The 24,989-nt window shown below is 49.9% G+C and overlaps 1 protein-coding gene across 1 annotated transcript; it reads right to left on the bottom strand.

Moving 5' to 3' along the window:
• Window positions 1-5,456: 5,456 nt before the first annotated feature.
• LOC121047937 (putative nuclease HARBI1) lies at window positions 5,457-7,144 on the bottom strand. The gene is made up of 2 exons (XM_040503667.2): window positions 6,368-7,144; window positions 5,457-5,955 (listed from the first exon to the last, which is right to left on the bottom strand). The coding sequence occupies exons 1-2, from the start codon at window positions 6,950-6,952 to the stop codon at window positions 5,659-5,661; spliced, it is 882 nt and encodes a 293-aa protein (XP_040359601.2). The 5' UTR covers window positions 6,953-7,144; the 3' UTR covers window positions 5,457-5,658.
• Window positions 7,145-24,989: the final 17,845 nt, after the last annotated feature.

Below are 24,989 nucleotides of genomic sequence, written 5' to 3'. Positions count from 1 at the left end.
TAAGCAAAAGGCCTAATTGAGCGGCTCAACCAAACGCACGTCGACATGTTTTCAACGTACATAAACTCAAACCAGACAAACTTTGAGAAAGTTGTCCTATTTATAACATTACCCTACAACACCAGCGTTCTAACCATAACCAAAATTTCTTTATATTTTTTTCTGTTTTGGAAGAGAAGTTTTGTGCTCCCTAGTACAGTCTTACCGTACTGGTTCGACTTTTTTAGAGCACCAGTCAGTCTCAAATGTAGCATCACACGCTGAGGAATGTGTTACATAATGCACAGTCTACAATGTTGACAACACATAAATTTTCTGTGTGGAGAGTAAAATTGGAGCGTCATGTCAGGATGCTCAAAACGGCATGCTCTGGCAAGGTGCTGTTTGAGCCCTAGCCAGAGTGCGCTGTTTAGCAGGGATGTGGGTAATCACATATAACTTGCTCATAGATGAAATAGATACATTTTAATTTTTATTGCAGTGCTCCTTCAATGGATACATATGTTTTGCGGCACAGTGGCACCAACACAGCTCAGTCTGATGTTGTTGCTTTGCTGCAGCAATGATGGAGCTGGAACTTATGCAAGCTGTGGCAGGAATGTAGGTAGGTAGCCGTGGTGGTTGGCAGCGATTGTGACCAGGCCACCCAAAGGCCAAATGGTTAATGGTGTCCCTAGAAAAGTCGCCAGGGGAAGAAGGTTGGCTCTCTCAGGGCAGGAGCATGCCCTCCATCTCTGCCTGCTGCAGTGGCACCATGACAACAGCCTGCAGAAATGAGCGAAGGCAATCAAAATTGAACACGCTGTGAACTTCCCCACTGTGTATTGCAAGGCCACTTGTCTTGTCGTACACAAAGTTGAGGCCGAAGTTTGCAAAGCACTTTAGTTAGAACTCTCATTCCTTCGAGATGGGCAACCTTTGTAAAACGTGGCGAAGTTCATCGAAGAGCATTTAGAGTGCGTTGATGATGTAGCAAGTTTGTCCCTGCATCCCTGCGCAACACTAGAGCAATGTTTTGTAGATTTTCCCTAGGCGAGCTGTTCAATGCTCCAAATCACTCCGAAATAATTGCACACAGCAGCATAATCTACAGCGAATCGCATTTCCAAGAAATGCCTTCACATTACATGCGTCTGTCGTAGCAATGGCGCTGCTTATCACATGGTGCACGTGCAGATGCTTCACGTCACTCAAAGCTGGCTTATGCGCATGCCCAGTGCCTCCACTTGTGTGTGGACTAGTTTTTAAATAATGAGCTTTTTCTATAGGACAGTTTCATAAAACGCTATTTTATATATTTACAAACCCTCGGCAACCTTACCGCCAAACATCTTCCCTCATTTTACCAATTTATTTGCATGAAAGAGATTCTTTATTGAAGCATGTTTTAGGTTTTCCAGACTCCAGAGGCACGGTACATGGCTCCGCTAATGGCACGATTGGATTCGTATTGCGGCTGTCACTTTCTTCCTCGTTCTGAAAGAGCAAAGATGAAGAGGAAAAGAACATGCCTATTTTAGCTCGCAAATTTGTGGGAATCGGGCATTCGACTAATGTTTTTGGATATTGGAGTGTTTAGCCGGTATGGGTTAGGATAGCCACCTGCTTGAACAAAGTCAAACACCTTTTTGGCGAACCTCTAATAAGTGAAGTTTTTCTCAATGATGATCTCTCGAGTCTGGATGCCCGTCAGGGTGTCCTCCACGGCATCAACGGGGGGCAGGTGTACCGGTCGCCTGGCCCTCCTCCTGTTGTTGCGGACCCTGCGCCTGACTGGTGGAGGTGGAGGCGGTGGAGGCTGCGGCTCCCTCCTCAGGCATGCCAGGTTGTGCAGGGCAGCACAGGCCGTCACAATGCTGGCTGAGCGACCAGGCTTATGCTGGAGCCGCATATCCAAGCAAGGGAAGCGCCGCTTCCAAACTCCAAACGCCCTTTCGACAGTGTTTCGTGTTTTTATGTGGGCCTCGTTGTACCTGGTTGAATGGGAAAGTATAAATAAGTTTAGGTGATGTACATCTTCAACTTTACTTGCAATGTGCAGTTAGAAGGTTCACCCTATAAACAAGCATGCAAGTCGTTGGAGGCCTGCAACTTCTTTCTGCAGATAAACATTGTCGTTTCATCTCCCGCCCGAGCGAGCTGGTGAGAGCTGAATGTGGTGTTCAACCGGAGAGTGAGATTAATGACAAGGAATGCTTTATAAGAATAATTGAAAATGAGCAGATTGGTGAATAGATATGAATACACGAAAGGATAAAACATCGAGTTCGGGGACGGAAACAGGACTTCTTTTATTATAGTGGCCATGTTTATGCGAATGCGATACTAGTGCATTGAATCGAGCTAGCGAATCAAATTGGTCCATGTAGATGCCCCGATTTGCTAGCCAAGCACATCGAATCGGAACTGATCTGCTTGGTGGGAGTGGATTGAGTGCTTGCGCGAGGAATCATGGGTATGTTTCATTGCATGCGAAGAGCAGTGATGTGATTGGTCGCAGTCATTTTGGAGTAGCTATTGGAGCAGCGAAAACTTCATTTTGGAGATGGAAAAAGAGCTTTTGGAGCATAACTGCACTCTTCATTTTCATTTATATCACTGCAAATGCGAGGAGGAGAGACGTCAAATATTAGGAGGAGAACAAACACTAGCTGTTTAGTTGCGTGTGGAGGCACCAGACACGGTAACAAGAAGACTACAGATGAAGGACAGTGCAAACTGCCGTGAATGATTATTTTATGTACAAAATCCCACTGAAGAAATGTTAAAATACAATCATTTCGAGCACCTAGCCCACCAAAACAGACCACGAGACTTATTGCAAAACTTCTGAGTACTGTTAGTGCTTGGTACAAAATCAAACCAAATAGTATGTTATTTGAGGCGATTATCGAAAGTCCTGACAACCCCCGCACGAGCCTACCCTAACAATCCAACTCGGTACCAAAGCCTGCAGCTGTTATATTTTCAGTAATATTTAAGTGAACTTAAGTTCTGGTGCAATGTTGGCGCAAATTCCTCACATTTTGGTCAAATGTAGCAGGGTAAGCATTTTGGCACAGTTTGGTGCAAATGGCGCAGCAATGAGATCACTGCAAGAGTGGACGTAGATGACCAACATGGCGGCAGTCGCAACAGCAGCTGGCGAGAATGGCCCCATCGTTTTCAGCTTCTAGAAAACAGACGTTTCTTTGGCTGATGGGAGAAATAAATGTAAGTTCACTATGCTGACAACGCAACCAGGTGCACTTCTAGCAGTTGTAGGGGGAGCTCGTATTGTAAAGCCGGGGCCTCGCCGCTTATACGCCATATATCAAACTACCTGCAAACAGATTTGAATTAGAGTCACCACGACATTCGTGCTTCTATGCTGGATGGAAACCAATGCAAGCAGTAGGTTGGTACACAGCATAGGGAGCACAGGTATCACGGTGACATGTGCTGGAAGGGTGTTTGAAGACTGCTTATACATCACAAACAAAGTCCGCATGATGAACAGTTTTCTATGCGACAGTTAGCGAAACAAAACCAAGTTGCTGAAACCAGAGACACCAAGCACAGCAGCCGCTAGCAGCACACTACGCCATTTTCGCTGCTTCAAAAAGCCAGGAGCTTTGAAATGACGTTAATTCAGGCCTGGCTTTTCTTTCCCACATCCTTGTACTAGAAGTGCACATGGGCGTACCAACCGGGGGGGGGGGGGGGGGGGCAAGGCATGTGTTTTGCCCCCTCTGAAACAGCCGCCACTGGGCAGGGCAAACACTGGCTGGCAGCGCCCAAGGGATACCGAGGACACCACCCCCGGTCCTGGGGGGGGGGGGGGGGGGGGGGGGGGGGGGGGGGTCTGGTTTGCCTTCCCATTCAAAAACAAGTTGGTACGCCATTGGAAGTGCACTAAAAGCACCACCGCCTCGGAGTGACGTACGAGACCTCAGTTGGGGCATATAAATTGTAACACTGCTTAAACGGAAGTTCCACAAAACACTGTTTCCTTCCAGTACAGTTAGTTTTCACAAATACAAACCATTTGCTAGTGCGCTCTTGTCTGTCTACTTCCTCGTACTTGTGTAGTTTTCTTTTGGTGCTTTTTTCGGTGTTCCTTCCATTGTGTAGTTTTCAAACACGTAGGTGAATTGGTGAACCTCCTCCACGCTTTGTTCTATACGCCTCGCAAGTAGGCTCATTTTCGTCTTCTGCGCATGAGAAAGGAAGTAGCGATGACGTCAGAACGCCGAGCCCTGATTGGCTGATCGCGACCCTCTATCTGAGCGTCTTCTGCTCCTTGCAACGTCATCTGCTCTCAACGTCGTCTGCGTCTGTCTTACCTTTCCTGCGACTTTCGGAAGTCGAGCGAGCTCGACTTCGCCTTTCAGAGAGGGCAGACGAAATAACTCGAGCAGTACGTTGTTTTTGTCTGACAACTAGCAGACGCGCATCATGCAAGGAGGGAAGTCAAAGGACTCAACTGGCGAGGTGTCCCGAGGCGCCGAGGTTTGTTTGCTAAGAACCGAGAGTGAGGGTGGTTAGTGTCTGCAAGTTCCCTCCCAAACACTTTTTCCCTCCTTTCGTGTGCAGCGAGACCCCTCATTCTTTAACGGCGTCGGCGGTTTGGCGCAGGTAACGTCGTCTGCTTTACATCTGCTAGTCAAAGCGATGGCTGCTTCACCTTTCCTGCGTCTGTCGGAGATTCACCGCTTTTTCACCGGCGAGAGTCAGCGTTGCCTCGGGAAACAAGGAGATAACAATTAAGAGGAAGAAATTGACCTCTTAATCTAAATTTGAGGTCAGCGATCAAAGTATAACACGGGAAGGGTTCACAAGGGTCGCGCGGGCATATTCCATTCAGCACGCCAGCCGGTCGTGGGCAGACGGTCGCCGAGTCGCGGAGTGCCTGCTAGGCCTAACTGCCGAACTCTCTTGGTCGCGTTCGGTGGAATCGTGGCCATTGGAGCTTTTCCCGGGTGTTTGTGGATCCAGCGTTCTTGTTCGTCGTGGTATGTTTTCAGTACTTTTTACTTTTTTCTTGCTGATTGAAGTCGGGACGCATGAGAAGCGCACGTAGAAAAATAAACGTCCGTGGGTCGTCGCGACCGCGACGCTGTCGGCCATGCTGATCTGATCGTAAGAAGTGCGTAAGACAGCTTCGGAGCTGTCGTAGGATTTCATCGTAACCTGCGCAAAACTTACGAAAATTTCGTTTCGTGAGTACGAATTAGTTCTTAAGTTTTGTCTAGCGCACATTTTTAGCGTAAGATCTTTTCGTGAATCTGGCCTCTGCACTTCCGGAAGTCGCAGGAAAGGTAAGACAGACGCAGACGACGTTGCGAGCAGACGACGTTGCGAGCAGACGACGTTTGCGAGCAGACGACGTTGCAAAGGAGCAGACGACGCTCAGATAGGGGGTCGCGATTAGCCAATCAGGGCTCGGCGTTCTGACGTCACCGCTATCCCCTGCACAAGAAGCAGACGAACTTGCCCTCCGCATAGATGTGCACTGATTTAAGTGGTAGGCCCTCGCTTTATTCCCTTTTTAGAGATTCACTGCGGATGCATCCACCAGTCATCTTGGCTATTGACAAGCCCTCTGCTCCCATGTCGGCTCCTTTGAACTCCAAATAATAGTCTATGTTTGCAAAACCAGCGCTATTTTGTTTCCATCTACTCCCCAAAATGCATTTGATCATAGGAAGTGCTTGTGCAGACCAGACCAAGTGCTGAAGCACTTCTAGGATTTACTTGCCTGCCCCGTGGTGTGTCTGCTCTAACGGGCTGTGCAAGGGGAGTCATTAGAAAGCGGAAGCATGCATAGCCCATGTCTCCCAGCAGATGCCCGGGCAGTCGGTGCTCCTCGTACATGACCCGCAGCCTCGAATTGTCAAAGATGCGGCTGTCGTGGACAGACCCGGGCCAGCTTGCCACGACATCAAAAAACTGAAGCTGCGGACCGGTGACAGCCTGCAAGTAGATTGAATAATACATAGAATCTGGTGGCGTCTCTCTGGTTGACATTTTGAGAATTCTTGACAAATATATTCAATCTGGAATAAATGTGTGCCAGCTACTGAGTGCAGACACCTTCATGGTTCCATGCTCTAGTTTTATTAAAATGGAGAGCGCACATCGCAAACAATTTACAAACTAGAGATTCTATTCTAGCAGAAGCTGCAAATTCCTCATCATGGTACAGCCAATCAACTGAGCTATTTGCAGCTTGATAAATACCTGGGTGTACAATACATTTTCGGACTTGGCGCTTGTGAACATGCACGCATCATTCGAATATACGATCGCACAATCGTGCCAAGAACGCGCGAACACGTTTTCGTGGATAGCACATTCGCTCGGTTTTGATAAACTGGGAACCCACCTGGACATTGATGGAGAACACTCCTTTGCGGTTGCGGTATACTTCCGCGTCGTCACCGCCGGGGCTGTTAATTCGCACGTGGGTACAGTCAATGCAGCCCGTAACGCCGGAGAATCCGGCGATCTCGAAGAATTCGCGCATCACAGTGTTTAATTGGGAAGCGTCCGGAAAATGCACGAGTTCTTTGAACAGATGCCGTGCGATCAGGCGCGTCACGACTCCGACCGTGCGGCAGACTGTCGGCTGGGACACGTTGACGAGGTCCCCCGTGACAATCTGAAACGCCCCGGCACCGTAGAACCGCAGGGTCACCAGGAGTTGCAGCATTGGGGGCAGCGGCAGACCCCTGTTGTCAGCGCTCGCTTGAAGAGGTAGCGTGGCGAGCAGCTCCCGCACGGTTCCCTTCGTGAAGCGGTACCGCGCGAGGAACTGCCCGTCGTTGTACCTCTCCATTGGGTTTTCGCGGTCTCGAACCGATGGCCGCGGGACTCTCGGTAACGCGTACACGTTGCCGAAGATGAGGTCAGAGGCGCGGGAGGCAAACTCGAACGCCGCGATTCTCCGAGCGACGTCGGAAGCCGACATCTTGGAAAACTCGCCCAAGTCAAGCTCAAGTCACGTTCAAGACAGGTACAACGCTGTCTTGAAATTTTGAAGATTTGGATCAAGTCAAGATCGCTTCAAGTTCGCGTTTCAAGTCAAGGAGGATTTATGAAACGCGATGGCGTCTTTTCAAGACGGCTTCAAGTCAAGTTCGAGTCAAGTTACATCTATGAATTCGGGGGTTAGTGTCACTCCGAAATGATGGCAATAGGCCTCCTGCGCTGAAGCTTTGAACAAACTATAGCGCCCTCATTTTGGGTAGTACAAGCTCACCTGATTGAGCACAGCCCTACTTATGGCACGTTGGTCGAGCTTTTTCAATTCTATGTGGTGCTAAAGAGCGAAAAAAACAACTGTGGACGCCAGAAATTGGCCAGACTTGACGTTGCAAGAGACTCGAAAGTGACAAATTCATGACACCACCGCTAGGGCACGCGTCGCTTACCTCTGGGTGGTGACGTCACAACACCTGTGTCGCGACGCTTTAATTTTTTTCTCTTTTCGATGTTTACTTTGGAACGCGTGAAACGGCATCTCTTGGCTCACGCTCTCAGCGTCTTAGCTTTGACGGCGTTCGAATTTTTGTTCTGTCTTTGCATTTTCATCGTGATCTCGCGCTCCGCACCAGAGCAGGCACGCTTCTGCATGCATGGCAGTTTGAGACGCTAAAATTTGTACTACCCAAAACAAGTACTAACAAGTCTTATTCGCAGCACCCTCTGGGCAGCGCAGGAGGCCCATAACGATGGGTAAGTAATGGGCACGCAACATATTACAGTGCATACGCATTTTTTCATAAATAACGTCTTCGTCTTATTAGAAACACGTTACCGCACATTGTTGCGCTAAGTCACGAGTTTTAATCCAAATTTCAATCCAATTTGATCATTACGATCAGCCATTACCAGCCAGTGATACACGTCCGCACGCCGGTACGATACTCTGTTGCACGTTATGATGTACCGCAGAAAAGGCTACAAGCGCGAGCTCCTTGCTCTAGGGCACATCAAGGCGGCACATGCTCTCGTGTGTTAAGAGTACCTCCCAACGCTATGAGCTTGCGCTTCTAGCCTTGTCTGCGGTACAACATAAGGTGAAACAAAGTACAGATCGAAACGAGCAGAAGTAGGGATTGAACCCAGGATTCCTGGGTTCTGCAGCGCGAGCTTTCGCTCCGCGTGCTCCGAGCTGGTGTGCGCGAGCCCACTCGGCCACTCGCCACAATGAAACATCATGGAGTGTGTGGAAGACGAGCTGGAGGGCGATATCCGCGATGTTGGACAGTGGAAGCGCGTGGTTGGGGCACTTTTCTCCGTGAGTGCCCAACGCCTTTCAGATAAGACGCAGCTGGACCATGGATGCCGACGCATAGGCAAGAATTTCAAGTGACATCGATCAGCAGCTACAGGACAATGCCTTCACCATAGCCGCTCTCATGAGCGACAACCTACTATTATGTTGCAGCCCTGGTCGCCGGCATAGCGACCACGAAGTAGAAATGCGTACGCCGCGAGCTTCGAACCCAAAATCTGATCTTTATCGCGATGTGGATGCTCTATATACAAAATGACAATGTTGCCGACACAACATATTCCCTCCCTAAAAACAACAACCCAAGAAACTAAATACAAAAAAATAAAAAAAGGAACAGTGTAACTGATAACAAAACAACAGCAACATAGTTCATTACGGAGTCTCTCTGCCAGGCAGGCTTTCTCCTCAGCAGAGGTGCTCTCGTTTTCCTTGTATTGACCTGGGCCGAAGCTGCCTCTGACTCCGAACAAGCCGCGGTCTCGGTTGTCGCCGAAGAAGCCACGGGACCAGTCTCTGGGATCTCGGCTACAGCCGCATCAGCCGACTCTAGCGTTGACGCCGCTTGCTGTGATGCTGTCGACAGGCGCTTCCGCTTCTCCACAACCGGAAATCTTCGACGCATTCCAGGTCCGGTTGTCGCTGAGGATATAAGAACCTGGTCCATGTGTACCAGTAATAAGCACAGGGCGCGTATAGTGCGATGTCCCTTTCTTCGGTATGTTTGGCTTGCGAACCCTGACGGAATCGCCCGGCTTGAATGCGGGCGCCCTTGCTCCCCTCCTGGAGTCCGTGTAGCGCTTGCTGTAACCCTGCCGCTGCTGTACTCGCGCTCTGAGGTCAGCTAATTCAGAGCTAGGGTTCACAAAGAACTTTGATGACGGGAACACCACAATGTCCAGCCTCGACCGAGGAACTCGACCATGCAGGAGCAGAGCAGGCGAAACCCCCGTTGGGGCATGAGGTGTGCACCTGTAAACGCCCAGGTACTCCAGGACGGCCACTTCAAGAGGTCGGTGCTTCAGTGCTGCCACCTGGATGAACCCCTTGAAGACCTTGCCCGTTGCACTGTGGGTAATAAACCGACGAGCAGCGGTGACAAATTCCTCGTTCTTTCAGGAAGTCTTTAAAGGCTGCCGACTTGAACTGCGACCCATGGTTCGCCAGAATTTCATCTGTGTAGCCTTCTCTGCTAAGCGTAGCAGATAAAAATTTAATCACCATCTGTGTTGTCACAACTGATGCGAAGCATACCTCTGGCCACTTTGAGTAAAAGTCTACCAAGCTAATGGCATACTCGTGTCCACTCCCAGTTCTGCTGATTGGCCCAACAATATCCACAGCCAGTTTCTGCCAGGCCCGTTCTGGAAGCGGAATTGGCTGAAGTGTTGCTGTGACGGGTTTGGCAGACTTGTCTGCAGACTGGCATTCACAGCAGTTCCTGATGACTTGCTCCACCTGTTGGTCGAAACCCGGCCACCAATATCGCTCGCGCAACCTTTGCTTGGTTCTGACAATGCCAGGATGGGTCTCGTGTGCCAGCTCAATCATGGTGGCCATCAGCGACACTGGGATGACCAGTCTTCTCCTCGTAGCAGCAAGTTGTACACCACTGCCAACTCGTCTCTCACTCGAAACAAAGCGAGTAACTTGGAAGTCAAGCTTTTTTTGTCTGGCCACCTGGTTGAAATGTACTTCATGACAAGTTGTAATGTCTCATCCGTCTGTACAGGCTCTTTTAGTTCATGCTTTGTGATGCAAGATGACACGAATGATACAATTTCTTCCTCCTCTTCATCACCGGTAGGTAATGGCAAGCTTGACAGAGCGTCTGCTACTTTGTTGTCGCTTTCTCGGTGATATCCAACTTCGAAGTTGTAATGAAGAAGGCGAGATGACCACCTTGAGATCCTCAGTGGCCTTCGGCCATTCCCTTGAGAGGATAAGAGAGTTACTAGCGCTTGATGATCCGTGCGTAGCTTGAACCGCCGTCCTCAGAGAAGCACGTGCCAATGCTCGCACGGCCACAAGCAGGCAACGGCCTCCTTCTCTCCTACGGAGTACTTCTGTTCAGCCGGCGAGTGTGTTCGTGAGACAAACGCCACTGTTCTCAAGTCATCGCCAACACCCTGCTGAAGCACAGCACCGAGCCCATGCAGGGATGCATCTGCAGTGACAACTACCGGTAGTGCAGGATTAAACATCTGAGCAGCACCGCATGTAGAGAGCGATGTCTTGACTTGCTCGAAACTCTGTTCTGCTTCTTTGTTCCATATAAATGGGACCTCTTGAGGCAACAGCTTCCTTAGAGGCTCTACTACTTCTGCATAATTTGGCAAAAATCTTGCGTAGTATCCGACAAGTCCCAAGAACGACCGCAAAGCAGCTGCATCTTTTGGTACGGGAGCCCGTGATCAGTCGAGAACGGTGGACTTTCCAGAGGAACGAACTGTGGTTCGATGACACCTTGCCCCATTTGGGCGAGTTCTATTTCAAGCCAGCATTTCGCGTCTCTCCTGCCACCTTCAGATTCCTGGTGGAGTCTTGCAGCTGCCTCCTGGCCGTCGCTGGCCGTCTCGCAGGGGCCAAGGCTGGAAACTAGATTAACCGCTTGTTTTTCTTTAATGCACTACTTCCCTGCCCACAGAAAATAAGCGCGCATCTAATATCTCTCCTATCCAAATAATACTAATTTTACGCAGCGTTAATTTCATCTATTATTTTAACTCCTTGAACACTGCTATCGAGATTACACACTTGGTCTACCGGAGCGAGCGTGGTGTGCTTCCCGAACTCACTTTATTGGAAGAGTGTTCTTCGGGCAGGGCTGGGAATTTAGCTCAAGATTACTGGGTTTTCCTTCTCTAGCGGGAGCTTTCTCTCCACGTACTCCGATCAGGTGGGCGCTAGCCCACTCGGCCACCGATACCCCTTAATAAAGAGACGTTAAAAAAAATTTGACGTTTACAATACTCTATAATGCCGTATTGGAGCGCAGCTCTTGAGGAGGAGGGAGGAAGGGTACGAAAAGGAGGGTATGCCAGCTGCTCCCCCTCCGTACTTTCCCACCCTCCTCTCCTGTTCCCATCCCACTTAGCGTAAAATTTCCGCTAAATTTCCCGCTAGATTTAGCCGGAAAATTTTCGCGCTGAATTGACGTGTGACGTCCCATGACACGTCATCTGAAATTTCAAGTGTGACGTCACGTGACGTCACACGGGTAAAATGTTTCGTCTAAATCTAGAGGAAAAAGTTTCCGCCAAACGTAGCAAAAACTTTTACCGCAAAATATAGCGGGAAAATTTTACCCTTGTGACACCACACGTGACGTCACGTGTGACGTCATTTTGGGAAACAGCCCTTAATGCAATGCGCGGTTACGCCGACGCTGCTCAACCCAGAAACGGGTGCCTAGGAGCTGTGCTATAAAACAACGTTACATTAATGAGCCATTTTGAAGCCAATAGGATGATTCTGATCGATCATTGCAAGTCAAGATAAAGAACGAAGCATATCCAACCTTGGCGTTCCGCTTCGTTCCACGGAAGTCTACGAGTAGGCCCTGACACTGCCTAATCAGATCATAATTATCGTGTTGTCTCGAATAGTTACATGCTGAAACAAAAGTAGGTGCTATCATTCTCTGCTAACCAAGATAGGCATGAATGACTGACTTTGTCGTCGTCTTTTATCAATTTAGCGCTCCGCTAATCTTGATTCAGATCAGCCTAAACTCCAAGTCAACCCCACTATTTTTTTTTTTTTTTGCAATGCCACTCTTCTACATGTTGCCTCTTTCACGAATTTCTTTTTCTTTATAAAATAAAACTTACGCCACGCTTTTGGTTTCTGTGTTGTTATGTTTTACTGCCGAAACATTCTTATTGATGCCACGGGCTCGATCGAACGAAGTGAGTTCGTCAAACTCACTCCAAGTCAAGTGTGTTCCCCAGGAAGGAGCCGTGTGGCACACTACAGAAATGACACTAAGGGCGAAGTGCACTCGCTTGTAGTGACACTAAACTAGCCCGTCTGACAGGGGTATAAAACTCCCTGATGTCGCTGCGCTCTCGAGTCGCGCGCGCTAACGGCGCAGCGTCCTCGAGTCGCGCGCTCTAACGTCGCGGCGCTCTCGTGTCACGCGTGCTAACGCCGGGCGCTCTACTGTCGGCGCTCTACTGTCAGCGCTCTTATATCGTGCGTTCTAGTGTTGTACAGCCAGTTGTTTTAGTAACGTTGCCCTCAGCGAACAGATCCTTTATATAAGATGCCTGTCCTGTGGGCCTTTTAGACCCGATCACGCCCTTCCCGGTTGCGCTGGCTCCATTTGCCGCTTATTGCCGCCCGGGGCGTTACGCAGCGTATTGGAAAAGAAAAAGCGACCGACCAACCCAAGACAAGCCAAGCACAAGCGGGCACGCGGTTCAGTTCAAGCGCCATCTTTGAGCTTATACCTCGGCCTGCCTTTGACTCTTTTACAGGTATATCATGCCTTGCTGTTCTGTGCCGTCGTGCACATCGAAATTTAGAAACGAAGTACCCCGCCTGTTTTTCCATAAGATTCACGCCAACCTCGACGTGTGACAGCATTGGATGTAGCTTATCTTCCGCGAGAACCTTGAGCCTATTCCACCCTCTTGTTCTCCGGTCGTCTGCAAAAAGTGCTTTGTTGCCTCAGACTTTAAAGAAAATAGAAACCAAAGTATACTTAAGAAAGAAGTGGTACCCAGCCTATTCGCAGACTACCCTTCGTACATAAATCCAGCGCAGCACAGGGTACATCCTGAGCTCTGTATCCTCAAGATCAAACTTAGCTCGACGTTGAAGAAGGTGGATCTGTGAATAAAATACAGAAACTAGATATAACTGGCGCATGTGACGTTCTGCCCGTTGACAGCACCGCGGTTTTAGCCGACGGCTTCACTTTTTTATGTTGTGTGTACTCCAAAATGTGGAAATGCCCCTTCCTTGTTGATCACGGTATTAAAAGAAAAAAAAACGCTGCGGGGCGTTCAGTTTTATTTGATGTCTAATTCAACCGTGCTCTGTCGTACGTAAGGAAGTCACAAAAAGCAAGGAGGGCGATAAGAGCAGTTTAATCGGTTTAATTTTTTCACTCCGGCCTATGTTTTCATATACAACGTCGAGCCTCGCTTGCCATCTGCTCCGCCAAAACTCTTCCAATGAAAACTGCCCACCTTTTTCATCGTCTCCGTTTCTTTTGTTCCCCGCAGGGGGCACCTGTGAAAGCAGGTGTTTGGAGAGTGGCGTCTCCACGGACCCCGAGCTCCACAGGGGGCGCCTGCACCTTAGGTGCTAATTGCTTGGTGAGTAGCGTCAGCACGGACCCCAGCCGCGTGGGCCACCATACCCGCACGCAGGGGGCACCTGCTTTAGTAGGTGCTTGGTGAGTGGCGTCACTACGAACCCCGAGCCATGTGGGTTCGCCCACCCACGTCTGGCTGTGCGTGGCGTACCCGTGTCCGGGGAAAAGGGGACCCTGGTGGTTGAGCTAAGCCCGGGGTATGTTTGGACCCTTCCGGGCCCCCCGGGTGAGGCAATACACCGCTTCGACCCCTGCTTCTCGTAGACGGGTGTCCTGGCTTGGCCCGACCAGGATGATTCAGTCAGTCGCCTCTTCTACCCTCTTCCTTCTTTCACTTTTCCTTCCACCTCTTTCTCTTTTCTTCTGCACTCTCTTCCTTCCTTTCTCACCTTCTTAGGCGGCAAGGGCTAACCTTGAGTGGAAACAGGTCCTGTCCCTGCAACCACACTAGGGTATAGTGCCCGGGCAGCACTGGTAGAGTAATTGTGTCAGCCAAGCCTTTCTTGCTATGGCACATTACCTACCCCCTTGTTGGGCTCCGTGGTGGGCGGTGCACCCGGGCACTGAACGTTTCTCCCATCTTTATGGGTTCTCAAGCTAAACCTCCCTCTGATCGGGCCCTGAAAAGGGTCCGCACTGAAGTCCCTAGAAAAGACACGACCCCATCACCTCCTGCGTTCCCCGAATTTTTGGTTGTACACTCCGAAGATGACACCCCACTCTCCAAGATGTCCCCCTTTCTTGTTGCTAAAGTGCTAGAAAGTGCGGTCGGTAGGAACTTTAAAGCCAAAAAGATGCCCTCAGGTGACCTGCTTGTGGAAATTGAATCCAGACAGCAGAGTACAGCACTTCTCTCGTTGAACTCTGTGTCGGATCACAAAGTGACTGTTGCACCAAATCGTACACTCAATACTATTCAGGGCGTTATCTCTGAGGATGACCTGATCGAGAGTTCCGACACTGAAATCCTTGAAGGGCTCTCTGACCAAGGAGTTGTAGCCGAAAGGCGCATCTCCCTGCGTCGGGATGGTCAAGAGCGAAAAACAAAACACATAGTTCTAACTTTTGCTTCCACCACACTCCCGGATGCTGTTAGGGCTGGCTATCTTCACTGCAGGGTTAGGCCGTATGTGCCTAATCCTCGAAGATGTTTCAAATGCCAGAGGTTTGGTCATGGCTCCCAGCACTGCCGTGGAAAAGCCACGTGTGCGAAATGTGCCAAGTCTGACCACCCCGCAGAGTCCTGCACCAACGACCCACACTGTGCAAACTGCAATGATCCCCACCCCGCATACTCTCGATCATGCAGAACGTGGAAAGAAGAAAAGAAAGTACTCCCTCTTAAAGTCACAGAAAATCTTACGTACCCAGAGGCACGCCGCCGCCTCGCATTCTTGCGCAAGGGCAGCTATTCGCAGGTGGTGCAGCGGGGACCTGCACCACTGATGGTAGCAGTGGCGACCCAGACGTCCTTTCTGGACTATGGGAAGCCACGGCAGTCCCCTACGCCCCAGCTGAAAATTCAGCTTCCGGGGCATGCTATCTCGGCTGGGCAGTCTACGGATCCTCCCAGCCAGAGCGCAAACACTCGCGCTCCTGCGGGAAAACAGCCTCAGCCCTCTCACGTAGAGGGTATGCAGGTTGCTTCCCAAGCTCAGGATGGGCCGGCGGCTACGGCAACCGTCCCTCCTCCGCGATCTCCTTCCAGGGAGAAGGGTGGACGCTCCCGCCCACACTCCCTGGAAAGATCATCATCGAAGGAGCGGCACGGCTCTCGTGCTGCTCCTGCAGCAGCACCTAAGCGGCAGGAACGGGTGCACTTGGGCGATTCCCCGCCCAGCACCTCCTCCGCCCATTTGGCTGGGCCTGGTCGTGGACGGGGCATGACGCCCCATTCTCCGAGCCTGCCCAAACCTGCAGCAAAGGCCTCACCTCAAGAGGCAGAGGCCATGGATGAAGATACAGAAGTCTCCACTCATGCGTCTGAGCAAGACGACATGGAGTGGCAGACTTCTAAAAATAAACACAAAAACAAAAACCTGTAATCCCTCCAAAGTGATGTTGTCTTTTGTTGCCATATGCGGCAGATTTACGGCTTTTTACATACTCTTACCTAGTTTTACTTTTTAGATTAGCAACTTTTTAACTTCTTTTTAGAGGATCGACCAACTTTCACTTGATGCAGTGGAACTGCCGCGGTTTTTTACGTAATATTGATGATGTTAATTTTTTTATGGATGAGCTACGTCCTATTGCACTCTCCTTACAAGAGACTCATCTAAGCGATCATCATAAGTCAGTATTGCGTCGCTATCAAGTTTTTAGAAAAGATCGCCTCGCATCTAATTCATCCGGTGGAGTGGCGGTGGTTGTCCAGAATGGGGTTGCCTGCTCTCAGGTTCCTCTCAATACGCCACTTGAGGCTGTGGCTGTGCGCCTTCTTTTGGACCGCCTTATCACTGTTGTCCCTATTTATATTCCACCAAACATTCCGCTGCATCTTCATGATCTCCAAAGACTTGTTAACCAGCTTCCTCACCCTTTTTTACTTTTAGGCGATTTTAACGCTCATCACCCCTTGTGGGGTAGCGCCCGTCAAGACTCACGTGGTGGGGTTCTTGAGCGGTTTTTATTAACTTCTGGGCTGTGCCTTATGAATAAGAGAGATCCAACCTTTTTTAGTGCAGCTCACAATTCATTTACATCTATCGATCTTTCTTTCTCATCCCCCTCATTGTTTTCTTCATTTACGTGGAAAGTTTTAAATAATCCCTTCGGAAGTGACCACTTTCCAGTCGTCCTGGAGAGTTTGGTTTCTGTACCAAGCCTTATGAAACGTACCCCTCGTTGGAAACTGGAAAAAGCTGATTGGAGTCTTTTTAGCCTAAACTCGGACCTGAAACCTCCCATGTTCCAGTCCTTAACACATGAAGAAGCAACGACATACGTTTCAGAACAGATAATTAATGCCGCTTTTCATTCCATCCCTCAGACTTCCTCTAAAATAGCCAAAAAATGTAAACCATGGTGGAATGACGATTGTTCCACCACCAAAAAGAAACAGGATAAGGCTTGGAGCATAATTCGCAGGTATCCAACATTTCTGAACTTAATAGAGTTTCAGCGAAATAGGGCTCAAGCTCGTTGGACAAGGAAGCAGGCCAAGCGGAAGTCTTGGAGAGGATATTTGTCCTCTATTAGTAGCTATGTCCCAGCAAAGGAAGTGTGGGACCGACTTCACAACGTCGAAGGCAGATACCGCTATTTCACAGTTCCTCTCTTTCCATCTGCATCCTCATTGCATGACCAGGCCAATCTGTTAGGTGCACATTTTGCAGCCGTTTCAAACTCCTCGCACTACTCTTCGGCGTTTTTGAAGTTTAAGTCTGATGTAGAGGGAACAAAAATCAGCTTGGCAGGAGGAACCTCCGCACCCTACAATCAACCGTTCACAATGGTGGAACTCCAAATGGCTCTGAATGTCCGGAAGCACTCTTCCCCAGGTCCTGATCGTATACATTACGACATGATTGGACATTTATCAAAGGAATCACTCTCAGCTCTCCTAATTTATTTTAATGGTTTATGGAAAGATTCATACTTCCCTACTGAATGGAAACAGGCAGAAGTTATCCCGTTATTGAAGCCTGGAAAAGACCCTTCCCTCCCGTCAAGTTACAGGCCGATAGCATTGACGAGCTGCCTGGGAAAAACATATGAAAGGTTAATCAACAAGCGTCTTGTTTACTTCCTTGAACAAAATGATATTTTGGATGCAAATCAGTGCGGCTGCCGACCTGGACGCTCCACGACCGACCACTTGGTTCGGCTGGAGACTTTTGTACGGGAGGCATTTGTGTACAGGCAGCATTGCGTATCGGTATTTTTCGACTTGGAGAAAGCTTATGATACCACTTGGCGACATGGCATCCTGCGTGACCTTTTTATGTATGGAGTACGCGGCAGATTGCTTTACTGCATTAAAAACTTCTTATGTGATCGCTCTTTTCGTGTACGGCTAGGGACAACACTTTCCGACTTGTTTGTTCAGGAGAACGGGGTTCCTCAGGGTGGAGTCCTGAGTGTTACTCTTTTTGCTGTAAAAATTAATTCTCTCTGTCAGGTCATACCTTCTTCCGTGTCGTACTCCCTATATGCGGATGATATTCAAATGTCTGTGGCATCTTGTAATATGTCTAGCTGCGAAAGACAGTTGCAGCTAACCATAAATAAAATGACTAAATGGGCAAACGAAAATGGTTTTAAGTTCTCTTCAGAAAAAACAATCTGTGTCCCCTTTTCTCTGCGGCGTGGGCTTTGGTTAGATCCGATTCTCAGTTTAAATGGAAATAGCATTGCAGTAAGACCAGAGCATAAGTTCCTGGGACTGATTTTCGACCGTAAACTTAGCTTTGTATCTCACCTCAAGTGGCTGAAGCAAAAGTGTATGCAGGCTATGAATATCCTAAAAGTTCTCTCTCACAAGTCTTGGGGCTCCGATAAAAGGTGTCTTCTTCGTCTCTATTCCTCTCTCGTAAGATCACGTCTTGATTATGGTGCTGTTGTGTACACATCTGCTCGACCGTCTGCATTGAAGATGCTTGATCCAGTGCACCATCTTGGGTTGCGTCTAGCAAGTGGTGCTTTTCGAACATCCCCTATCCCAAGCTTGTATGTTGACTCTAATGAAATGTCACTCGAGAAAAGGCGGCAACTCCTTAGTCTAGTCTATGTTTACAAAGTTTTGTCGGATTCTAGTCATCCAGCTCACACTCATATCCGAGAGTCCAGATTTTGTCGCACCTTTGACCATAAGCCAACTGTTGTTCGACCCTTGAGTCTTCGTTTTGAGAACCTGCGTCTATCCCTTGGCCTGCCTCGTGAAAATGTCTACCTCATAGAAAGTGCAAGTCACACTGCCCCATGGGATTTCAAGCCTATAGCTTGTGATTGGTACTTCACAAAATTTAATAAACATAATGTCTCGCCACTTGCTTTTCAACAAGAATTTCTTGCACTGCAAGAAAAGTAAAAGACTTATCACCAATTTTACACTGATGGAGCCAAGTCCTCAACGTATGTAGGCTCATCTGTTCATTCAAACTCGTTTACACATGATACACGGCTAAATAATATCGCTAGCATTTTTACTGCCGAGCTATATGGCGTGCTCTCAGCACTTGACTATATTATCCGGAGCAAAGTGATGAAAGCAGTTCTTTTTGTAGACTCCCGGAGCGTTGTTACCGCAGCATGTTCACTCAATCAAACCAACAACAAGCTAACTCAACTGGTACGTGCTCAAATTCAACTGGGCCTCGGAGATGGGAAGGATATTAGGTTTTGTTGGATCCCGAGCCATGTGGGCATTGCAGGCAACGAGGCTGCAGATAGACTGGCCGCCTCCTCGCGTAACCTCTTACCATCACACGCATGCATTCCATACCAAGACCTAACAAGGTTCATACGGCTTGCACTTCTAAAACTGTGGCAGTCTGAGTGGGATTTGGCTGATAACAACAAACTTCATATCATCAAGCCAAGCATCGGTACCTGGGAAAGCTCCTATAACCGGAGCCGTTTCCGTGAGGTTCTTCTGTGCCGGTTGAGGATCGGACACACCTTCCTCACCCATCGATACCTACTTGTTGGTGAGGAACCACCGGAGTGCGACCACTGTGGAGACAGTTGGTCCGTTCTACATATTTTTCTTGGGCCTGGTCTTCTACAACAACACAAGTTCTTCTTTCCTGAGCTTTTCACGTACAGTATCCCTTTCCATCCTACCCTTTTCCTAGGGGAGCAACCTCTAATATCAATTGACCGTCTCTTAGCTTTTCTAGAACATATAGCAATTTCACACAAACTATAGTGGAAATACCTTTTTGGTACACTGTTTCTAGTTGAATTTAATTTACCTAGTTTGGCGCTGTATGGCCATCGTTGCTCTTGCGCCATAAAACCAGCAAACAACAACAACAATAACGTTTCTTTTGTTTTCCATCCCCTCTTTCTACAATTTAAGCGCCTGGTTGTTATTCCAAATCTAGATGTATTTTGTCTCAGTCATGTGCAAGGAAAGCTAGTCTAGCCATGGCTTTGATTTGGAGACGTGCACGGTATCACTCAGGGCGGCGTGAGGCCGCGGTGCCGCGGGTGGCTCACGACGCTGGGCCGCGAGTGGCTTACGACGCACTTTGCCTATTGGAGCGTATGACGTTGAAGCCGAGGGTTGCGAAGTCTAAGCACCCATTGATGCTGGTACACAGAGTGTCTTGACAACCTTCGTCCCCGTCTTTTCGGGGTGAGAATAACCATCATCATCATTATCATGCGTCGGTACAGTCAAGGCCCACCTCTACTCTCGGCAAAGCACGTGGTCTTGACGCGGAATCGGTTCCGAGCCCTAGTCGAAGTGGGGGAAGAGGAGGAATATTATCACCCGGTGTCATCTAACGATGGCCTTGAGGAACGAAACCTTTTTACGCAGCGATGGTCAAAGCCCCGGGGAAATGTAAGCGACCACCACGAACGACAGGCACATTGCAACGTTCGCCTCAAGCCCTATACGGGGTTTCGCAAGGCCCCAGCAGCCTTGATCAATTAAGGGGAACAAAAAAGTGAAAGCCGTTTACAACTTCCTGTAACGCCGAATTGGAGCGCAGCTCTTGAGGAGGAGGAGTGGAGGGTATATTCCTCCTCCTCCCTCGTGATCATGCCTGCTAGTCCTCCTCCCCTCCTGCTCCCCCTCCCTCTCCTTTACCACCTCCTCGTCCTTCAAGCTCCTCCCCTCCCCTCGCCTCCGCCTCCTCGTCTCTCCTCCCCCCCTCCTCCACCTTCGTACTGCTTTCCTCCTCGCCGCTGAAGTCATGTGACCCCCTCCCCCCGAGGTCACTTGACCCCCCCGAACCAGACAATGAGGGGAGGGGGAGGAGGGGGAGGAGGAGGAGGGCAGAGGTCCGGGGGGTCACGTGACCTCGAGGGGACGGGATCACATGACCTTGGGCGGGCCGTCACGTGACTTCGGCGGGGGGAGGGGAGTCACCCCCCGGGGTCACGTGACCTGGGCGGGGGAGGAGGAGGAGGAGCGGGGGGAGGAGGAGGGGGAGGGGCGTCGCCGACGCCGACGCCAACGCCGACGCCGACGCCGCACAGGCTGGAAACGGGTCATGTGACCCCCTCCCCCCGAGGTCACGTGACCCGCCCGGACCATACTACACAATGAGGGGAGGAGGAGAAGGAGGGGAAGAGGAGGAGGAGGGGAGGAGGAGGGGGAGGAGGAGGAGAGGGAGGGGCGCGGTTACGACGACGCCGACGCCGACGCCGACGCCAACGGCGACGGCGACTCCAACGGCGACGCCGACGCCGCTCAGGCTGGAAACGGGCCCCTAAGAGCTGCGCTCTAAAAACACCCCGTCTCATACGTTCCCATGTGCCACACGGCTTGATCAGAAGACCCGGTCCCCCTCGGCGGCAGAAAATTTTAACACTGATGAAGAAACCGCTCACTTGCTGTCCGTGGCCGAAGTACTGGACACACTAACAAGTAAAATCGCTGCAATTAAATATTCCCTACACTGTAAAAAATTTCCGTAATTTTACAAACACTTTTTCGTAATTCTGACGGACAGTGTGTCCGTTTCTTAGTTAACGGACATAAAACCCGTTTTTCGTGAGGTTGAATAAAATAGTACAGTTGTGTGCCAAAGAGTACCATAGTAGAGGATAAAAGCGTTAGAAGTGCTTTTATCGTCTAATCCTGCTAAGAGCAATTCGTTATAGTAAAGAGGCCAAAGACTATACCAAGAAACCCGCAGTACCCTGCAAAAGGAACAAATAAAAGTGGGGGGAGACACAAAATAGGAATTAAGTAAAAGTCTGTAATTCACGTTAAAGCACATAGGCACTACTCTACCTCAGTGGGAGTGAAGGTAGCGAGTTTCCTGTCTACAGATGTTTTCGAGCTTGTAATGATTGTTAGGGGGGTTCTGCGTGAGTGCAAATAAAGGGATTGCCAGAACAGTGAAGACCACACCAAGAAGGAAGGGTGTTGCTCTACAGTACGAAACGGTTGAAAGGTACCGGCACAATTCTTGCAAACAACTCCCTTCAGTGCCGTCTCGTGAACTTGCAGTTCCACAACGCTGTTTAGGAGGCATAATAAGACAACCCGCTGGAGGGCCACACTTGAGATCAACTCTGGTCGTCCGGTGAAAGGCCAGAATTCTAGCCAATGTCAAAGCAGTGAGTGATCCAGTGTGACCTTGGCTGCCGAAGAATAGTGTATAGTTGCCCTTCGATGAACACTTGCAACTGATCGTACAAGATCAACCTCACAGGAGGCTCATATGGAGCTCCGATACTCTAGGTGTGGCAGGACCAGGGCTGTGAAAGGCACGGGCGTACCAACCGGGGGGTCAAGGGGGGCTCTTGTCCCCCAGTTCTTAGAGTGGGGGGGGGGGGGGCAAGTCATGTGTTTTGCACCCCCCTCCCCCCCCCCCCCCCTAAAACAGCCACCACTGGGCAGGACAAACACTGGCTGGCAGCGCCCAATGGATATTAAGGGCACCGCTTCTCGGCCCCGGGGGGGGGGGGGGGGGGGGAGGAGGGGAAGGGAATGGGGTTTAGTTTGCCCCCTCCCCCCACTCAAAACTAAGTTGGTACGCCACTGGTGAAAGGCACCTAAGTCTGTTATGGCCTGGTCTACTGGACACGCTAAGTACAAAACCCAGTGTTCCGCACGTTTTGAACAAAACTGTTGTCAGGCTGTGCTAAGAAGCATAGCTGGCTGTTTATAGTAGACCTTGTCGATGTTGTTCTGCAAACCCTGGTGGTTTCTGGGGCCACCTGATAAGCGGCACCAGTATCAGGTCGTCCGTAACAGCAGTGGAGTTGATTGCAGGGATCACGATTAATAAACATGTTGAGAACAAGTGGACTGAGCACACTGTACCGTCGAACTGTCGAGTATTTGGGGCAACTGGAAATGGTTCCATGGTATACACTGCACTCCGAGCGACTCAACTTGAAGACGTCTAGTATGCACACAATTAATTAAATCATGTTAATGAGCACCAGTGGCTCGCTGGGCAGGTCATAGGACTCAGCTTTCACGGAAGCCAGGTAGCGTGCACAATATAGCAGCCCCTTGCCATGCTTGTGAGAGGTTCCAGCTCCAGGTCGTAGCGTCGCCACAAAGGTAGTAGAAAAGGTACCACGAACAGCACACCCCTACAGTTCCTAGCACGATCCTTTCTGTAAGCAGTGTGCTCCACTGTAGCAATTGACAAGCTGACTGCCATAAACCGAAATCCTGCATCCACGCTTTACATGCCGCTAGAACTGTTGAGGGATGCGTCTCATGGAGTGAGTGAAGGTGCAGCAGCTTATTCGGGACCAAGTGCCCAGTTTGAGAACCACACTGCGAGTTGAAGCAACGCAAACCAGGGAGTACAGGGATGGGGTTCGTCTGGGCGGGCCAGGGTGGTGGAACACAGGGGGCAGCGTCGCTGGTTGCCCGGGCAGGCCAGAGTACGGTGTCCGTACTCGGCACATCGGTTGCAATGATGGGCTTGAGGTTTGTGGGGACGGCAGCGAAATTCAAGGCGGCGGTAGTACACTGTGTAAGGGACATGGGTTCCAATGAAAGTGATGATGGCTGAACCTGTTGTGCCTACTCGACTTGCGTGAAGGATGTCATTTTGATAAGACTCCAGATCATTGATGATCTCGTCGGGGGTGGCCTCCGAGGCAATTCCACGTATAACACCTCGGCAGGAGTTGTTTGGAGCGGGTAGGTAGGAGTGGACGGGAGGGGAAGTGTTTTGTAAGGTGATATTGGTGATGCGAAGTAGCCAGTTGACGATCGCTTCATGATGGGTGCGGAGGACGGTTATTTTGCCGGAGGTGGAGCGACACGTCGGTACATGTATGAGCAGGGAGCTGTGTGGCTTGCAAGAACGCCGGCGAACTGTCAAGAGGCAGCGCAGCTGCGCCAGCAGGACGGACTGGGAGATGCACTATAACTACGTGAAGTTCGGGGTCAAAGTCGGCCGGAAGACGAGATTTGCGGGGCTTTCCAGGGGTGATCCGTTTCCCACCTTGGTCGTCTCACTCTAGAGAGATTTTCATGTCCTGGCTCAGGATGGACGCAAAGATATTGGTGAGCTGCAAAGCGGCGATGTCAGCTGTAGCCATATTCGAAGCAGAAACGGGCGTGCCGCTCGCAGAACGAGACTCGAGCGAACCGATCTTTCGGCGGACGTGCTGCGGCGGGCCGACGGAGCGCGGCGATGTTTATACCAGGATCACGTACAGTCGCGTACAGTTCTCTGGGGTTTGCAGAGCCCGGAGAAGACGTCCGCTCTCGTCGGAGGTTTGCAGCAGTCTCCGGACACTGAAGGTAAGGGCGTTCACATCGAAGAGTTCACTATTGAAGGGGGGCCACTGAGGTTTTAAGAGCCACTGATCGTAGCAATCGCATTCCAAAGACACCGCGTTGTCGTAGATTGTTTTTCACCGGCTACGTCCTGTAGGGCTGAGGCCAGGGCTGGGGGATCCATCGCCGGAAACGCGGAGGAACCAAGCAACGATGTGAGTGTTGCCGAGTCGGTTCGTGGGTGCCCACGACATTCGAGCAACGCTTCCAAGAAGACTGGATATTTTTTCCGGCGAGGACACAACACTTAGCATGCTTGGGGCTGATGAGGATCGCAGGAGGTGGATAACAGGACAACCAATGCACAGCAAATAGGTCGAGCACGGTACACGGCACAATAGTGGTCGCCGCCATGCCTGGCCATGCTAAATTGAAACGAAGCTGACGAAGCCAAGCTCCAGTTTAGTAGACAATGCGCTTCGCCATGCTTTATTACAAATAATTTTATAAATCTTAAAAATTTCTTTGTATTTTAAAGTTTTAATTTAAGTCGAATAAAACAAGCAAATTTACGTTGCGTCAAATAAACTTGGTCAGAACTCGAAACCAACGAGCATCGCCGCATCGCCATCGCCATAGTAACAAAACGCAAAATCTTTCAAAAACGAAGCGAGTTTCAAAACTTTCGCAACTTTAGGGCGCTTTCATACTTTAGAAACAAACATCGAAGAACGTTCTTGGAAAAAGGAAGTGTCCTAGGTGCCGGCGTGCCCATGAAACCAGCTGTGGATATGAGTCTAATTGGTGAGTGCTCGCTCACTCGTTTTACTTTTTGAGTCCTTTCTGTTCGGAGCGTTTATGACGTGATCCTTTTGTGTGCAGTCGGCGTGAAAGCGAACGTGTGCGGTTCCTTGTCGCACAGGCGCTTTCCGCATTGGATGACCCTCGAGCTTTTGCCAAGGAAGCCACGGAACCGACCTGTCATTGCACGACCACTCAGATTG

The sequence above is a fragment of the Ixodes scapularis genome, unplaced genomic scaffold (assembly GCF_016920785.2).
Source record: "Ixodes scapularis isolate PalLabHiFi unplaced genomic scaffold, ASM1692078v2 PGA_scaffold3__209_contigs__length_174095766, whole genome shotgun sequence".
In the NCBI taxonomy this organism is placed as follows: Eukaryota; Metazoa; Arthropoda; class Arachnida; order Ixodida; family Ixodidae; genus Ixodes; species Ixodes scapularis.
The sequence above is the reverse complement of the archived record's forward strand: the minus strand, read 5'-3'. Positions and strand labels throughout refer to the sequence as shown.